This window comes from Rutidosis leptorrhynchoides, chromosome 3, assembly GCF_046630445.1.
Source record: "Rutidosis leptorrhynchoides isolate AG116_Rl617_1_P2 chromosome 3, CSIRO_AGI_Rlap_v1, whole genome shotgun sequence".
NCBI lineage: Eukaryota > Viridiplantae > Streptophyta > Magnoliopsida > Asterales > Asteraceae > Rutidosis > Rutidosis leptorrhynchoides.
Genome location: NC_092335.1, coordinates 633,615,914 through 633,622,144, shown reverse-complemented (window position 1 = coordinate 633,622,144; position 6,231 = coordinate 633,615,914). Strand labels below are relative to the sequence as shown.

General features: G+C 31.7%; 1 protein-coding gene across 1 annotated transcript; it reads right to left on the bottom strand.

Moving 5' to 3' along the window:
- Positions 1–2,271: 2,271 nt before the first annotated feature.
- LOC139899058 (pentatricopeptide repeat-containing protein At3g29230-like) lies at positions 2,272–4,866 on the bottom strand. The gene is made up of 2 exons (XM_071881873.1): positions 2,586–4,866; positions 2,272–2,286 (listed from the first exon to the last, which is right to left on the bottom strand). The coding sequence occupies exon 1, from the start codon at positions 4,789–4,791 to the stop codon at positions 2,905–2,907; it is 1,887 nt and encodes a 628-aa protein (XP_071737974.1). The 5' UTR covers positions 4,792–4,866; the 3' UTR covers positions 2,272–2,286; positions 2,586–2,904.
- Positions 4,867–6,231: the final 1,365 nt, after the last annotated feature.

The window sequence follows — 6,231 nt, the reverse complement described above, 5'->3', positions numbered from 1 at the left end:
CGTTACTAAAAAGGTAGTTATAAACTCCTAAATTATAACACCATTAAATATATTTTGTGTGGTTAATTCCAAGATTTAAGTGGTTGATTGATAAAAAAAAATGGGAAAAAGTATTTAGATAATTTGTATAAAACGATATACATTATAAATTACGACTGCAAAACAATAGTAATAATTATTAAGTTGAAAAAAACTGCATAGTGAAGTGGGATTGTTTTTCCCTACCCACCTGTAATAATTTACATAAATAGATATAGATATTGGATCTCTTTCCCACTGATTGTGACCTTGTGAAAGACTTTTTGGATATATATACACCATATAATCTTCTTTATTTAAATTAAAAATTACACAATTATGGATATATTAAGAGATAGACTATTAAGATTTCGAAACGAATTAATTAAATATATTTAATATTTAACCAAATTCATTTTCTAGTATAAATGCTGTACACACTTTTTTTTTTTTCTTTTGAAGTTTCAAATTTTATTTGTTTATTTATTCAATTTTTCTACTCTCTATTATTTACAAGTTTTGCTAACGTTATTTTTCTTTAAGTCATGTCTCATGATTGGGAAACATAGATGAATCTTATCAAACGTCTAATCTACTGAACATCGACGTTCTAGTTGAAAAGATATATATATATATATATATATATATATATATATATATATATATATATATATATAGAGGTAGAAAAAGCATCAAATTCATTGTTTAAACTTTTACTCCATAATTTTTTTTTTCCTAGATGGTGTTTTACGACAATGGATTGAGTAGCAGTAAGACTTCCCACAATCCTCGCGTAAAATAAATGGATATATCTTCAAAGTGGTGACTTTGAGTCCCGTGATAAACTATTATGAATTAAACTGAGGTCATAAGAACATGATGACTACATAGGTACCAGTTAGTCAGTTACCTTAAACTTAGGTCATAAGAACCAGTTTGTTGAAGCAAATATTGGTTTTAATACTACATGCAACTAAGCAGGGTAGTTAGGTAGATATATGAAAATTTCACCTTAGTGTTTTCAGTTGCTACAACTTACGGTTCTCATATGCTAGTGTTGTTTTATGATAATACATTCTTGATCAAATAGTTCACATAGAGTGAGTATCATTGATCCCCTTTGTACTATAACCGACTCATTCCAAAATCAAGGACCGAAACCGAAACTGATTCTCTATCGGTTTTCGGTACCGGTACCGTTTCGGTTTCAGGTTTATGGGATTTTTGCTCATGCATATGGGATTGGTAAAGCACGTAATTTATGGTTAAATACGGCTCTATTGAGTCGACAACAATCGTCGATTTATTGGCGACTTGACTGACTTTTAGAGCTTAAATTAAATTTCAGGCAGGATTAAAACCCATGAAAATTTGATTCTACCATTTTCATGGCGTCTATTATTATTTTTATTTTATTTAAAAAAAACTTTTTCCTACTTAAAGACCGGAGGTCCTCTCGGAAGCAATCTCTTTATCCGTCGAATAAAGAGAGGAATGGCTTTCTCTACTCTCGAGAGTGTTTCACTCTGGGTGGAGAAATGACTTGTCTTTATTCTCGGATAGGGGAAGGATTGTCTACATCTCACCTCCCCCATACACCACTCATGTGGTATTGGGTTTTGTTGTTGTTGTTGTTGTTGTAATTTATGGTTAAAGGGATTAACCTCTGTTTTATGCTGCATATCCTGATGTCCCCCAAGCACTAAACTACCATTGCAGATTGTATACACATGATAGATCATGCATTTAAGAGCTTTCTAGCCTCTAGTAACTAAAGAATAACCTATTTACCTTTATAAGTAGTATTGTATACAACACATACTTTCACACAATTCAGGTCATGTTTCATTTAACAAGCTTTAATGATCAACAATCTAACAATAAATATGATAACAAAAATGCAGAAACATAAACCTAGAAAGGACAGTATTTTGCTAATTTCGAGCTACTACTCCATGAAATGAAACAGCTCTAGCAAAACAAGTATGTAAACTGGAAGCTTACCAATAAATTTTTGAGATCACCTGTTGACCATTGCCCACAAACATCCTCAATTTTATATATGAACCTACAAATAATAACAAATTAATATAGAAACAACCATGTATTTCTCTGCTTGAAATTGACAAAATGATCCAGTATTTGTGTATATGAGATAAGAACATGCATCAAAGTTTAGCAGAAATATATAATACCTTCCCCATGAAGAAGCTAGGGTAAAGTCATCCAAATGTTCAAACCATCAAGAAAACAGTTGCTTCAACCTGTCTGTACTCCAAAAATTATAATACAAAGTTGATAATGTCTTCTAAAGTCATAATTTATAATCCAATAAAATCCGACTGTAAAAAGTAATAACACTATTACAAGAAAAAAAATTAACTATACTTTTTTGTAACAAAGCATATCACTCGTATTGATTAAAAATGCATAGTTTAAAATCAACATCCACTGGAGCAACAATCAACATGTCAGTTGCAATCTCCTTCTTCCAATTTTGTATTTCACAAAGGTGCTGAATAATAACTTAAGTATAAAATCATGAAAAATAAATACACTTTGCTCACCTTATAACATAATACTCCATTAAATTTGTAAATGTTACACTCCTTTCATAACTTTCTGCACTTCGATTTGGCATGTGGACATTATGGACCGGACCTACTTACCTTGCTTGTAGACCAGCTTCAGAACTAACCCTTGTTCTATTGGTTTGATGCTACCAAGACGACTTCTTTTTGCCCATCTTGAGAAAAATGTACCTAAGATCAAATATTTCGAGCGAGGCTTCAATGGAAAATTCAGACTTTTTTTCAGAAACAAAAAAAATACCTTTTTTACTCTTCATTCAAATAAATAGCCTGTGTACATTTTCTGGTTTTGTAGTTACAACTCAACATCAGATTGTAGCCACAAGTGACCATTTAAAGACTCCAAAATTCCATAAATATCACTCCTTTGCATATGAATTGTATCAGTAGCTACAAATTCATGCACACTATCTCCTATTTGTATCGAGCTACAACCCGGAACCTTTTCAACTCCTTTTTGTCTCATCTCCAATCTAAACCTCAACGCATCTTGCCATCTTCCAATCGACGAACTCAAATTCGTAATTAGTGTCAAATAACTAGGGTTTGCAGGTTCTTGATCCAATACTTTTTTAGTTACATACTCAAACAACTTACTATTCCCATGTACCTTACAAGCACCAATCAACGTCCCCCAAATCACCGCATTAGGTTTCACGTCCTGCATGTTTTCGGTCAATCTCACTGCTTCATCCAAGTCCCCGGATCGAGCTATAAGATCAATCATGCATCCGTAATGCTCTATTTGCGGTTTAATCTTGTAACTATGTATCATTTCGTTGAATAAACGTTTACCCTCTTTAACTAATCCTCCATGATTGCAAGCTGATAAAACAGCAATAAACATGACATCATCTGGTTTCGTTGTTCCTTCAACACACATGTCATTATACAATTCTAACGCTTGTTTACACATCCCGTTTAAAGATAACCCTGCAACCATTGTTGTCCATGTGATTATACATCTGTTTTTGTTTAACCCCATCTGATGAAAAACTGCTTTACTGCTTTCGATATCACCACATTTTGCAAACATATCTATCAACGCGTTTCCTAAAGGGGTCGATAGATGTATCTTGTTTTTGTTGATATAAGCGCTTATCCATTTTCCATTTTCGAGTGAACCCAAATGAGAACACGCAGATAAGACACTAATTAACGTTATCTGATCAGGTTTGCATTTTCCATCAACCAACATCATATGAAATAATGAAAGAGCTTCATCAAATACGCTTTTGTTTACGTACCCAGCAATCATTGCATTCCAAGTCACAACATTTCTTTTTCCCTCCATTCGATCGAACATTTTTCTTGCTTTTTCAATCTCACCATTTGAAGCATATCCTGATATGATCGCCGTACATGTTACTACAGATTTCTTCACCAATGGCATCTCGTTAAACAAATGCTCCGCGTTGCTCAAATCGCCCATCTTTATATACCCAGATATCATACAATTCCACGAAACCTCATTTTTGTCAGGCATTTTATCAAACAGTTCACGTGCGTATTCCATATTTGCGTTATTAACCAACCCTGTAATAACACAATTCCACGTCACGTTACTCCTTTCAGGCATCGATTCGAAAAGCTCAATCGCAACTCCAACGTCTCCACAATCCATACGCATCCGAATCATAGTGTTCCAAGACACAATATCTCTCTCAGGCATTTCATCGAACACCTTACAAGCCATATCAACCCCACCATCATATTTACCATATAAATTCAAAAGACTATTTCCAACAAACAAACTAGAAACATCAAAACCCATCTTCAACACATCCCCATGAATCATTCTACCAGCATCCAAATTATCATCACAACATTTCAAAAGAAAAGTAAAAGTAAAACTATTGGGTAAAAAGCCCTTTTTCTTCATTTCTTTGTATACACTTAATGGATTACATTCTCTAGTATTACAATTTCTTTCATTACCAGGACTGAAAAAGCATTTGATGAGTGTGTTATACGCGATAACATCAAGGTTAGACAAATTGGAAGTTTGAAGGATTTTGAAGGCATAATTAAGTGAAATGAGGTCAGATGAAAGAGTGATGAGGTTGTGGAGTAGAGACTTGTTGCCGCCATTGATGATTATTTGAAGGTGTGCTTGTTTTAAGTGATTGACTGTTTTACATTTATTCAACAATAACTTCAACATTTCATGCTGCATCAACATCACTCACTCTGAGTCTCACTCGTAACACTATAAGTTTACGGTCAATTGTATACTATGTTAATCACTTTCAGAAGAGGAGATACGCAACATGGGTGTAAGTTACCCGAGCTTCAAATTTGCATAACATTTTATTAAAATACATCAGCTATTTTTATTAATAATTTATTAATTTTATAATATAATATAAATATAATTATAATTATAAATATATAATAATTTTTATTAATACTTTATTAATTTTATTATATAATATAACTATAATTCTAATTATAAAATTATATTATAATTGTAATTATTATATTATAATTGTAATTATTATATAATAATTAATTATTATTATTATTATTATTATTATTATTATTATTATTATTATTATTATTATTATTATTATTATTATTATTATTATTATTATTATTATTATTATTATAAGATAAGATATAAGATTATGTATAATTATATAGTATAGTAAAGTAATAATAATAATTATATTTATATATTATATATAAAAAAGCATTCAAGTCGAACTCGAGATAAACTAGATCTTGTATGTTTAGAAACTAACCAAGTTCAAAGTTAATATATTAAGTTGGAAAAAGGTCGAACTCGAGTTTGAGATCTTTGAATGTTAAATGAGTCGACTCGAACTTAGACATTGAATGTGCAATGAATGTGTTGTAACTTATACAATAATGATGTAAAATCAAAATGTACACGTCAAAAAAGTGTGCACGAGCAGATCCATCTTGAGGTATTTATATGGAAGAAAATGATACAAGGTTAATGTAACGGCCGGTCAAAATCCCTTTTGACGCAGGACGTTATTCACCGGTTTCATCGCGAGGTTTTGACCTCTATGTGATACGTTTTGTAAACATTGCATTCGTTTGAAAAGGTATTCCATAACTGAATATATAAATTCCAGGATTTTAACATCTGATGATTTCTACGTATAGACAATCACCGTTTAAATGGTTTACAATAATACATCTGTTGACAATACAGTCAAAATAAGGTACATGGTAATAGTTTGGTGAATGCAAAGTTTCTTGAATAAAGCATGTATGACTCCAAGCACATAATTTGTATCACGTATAAGCAAACAGCGGAAGACTTCTAGAAACCTGAGAATAAACATGCTTCAAGTGTCAACACAAAGGTTGGTGAGTTCATAGTTTTAATATTACACATAATCCGTATATCAAGGTGGATTACAAAAGTTCAGGTGTTTCATTCAAAACGTTTATCAATAGGTTTTAACATTTCAAATCATCTGTATGTAAAGGTTGATCACAAGATCTCAGTTGTTTCATCCGAAACGTTTATCAATAGTTTTAATGTTTCAAATCATTTGTATCAAGGTAAACCACAAGGTTTCAGTTGTTTCATCCGAAACGTTCATCAAGTTATAAAAGTTCATAGTTTAAAGTTTCACGTCATCTG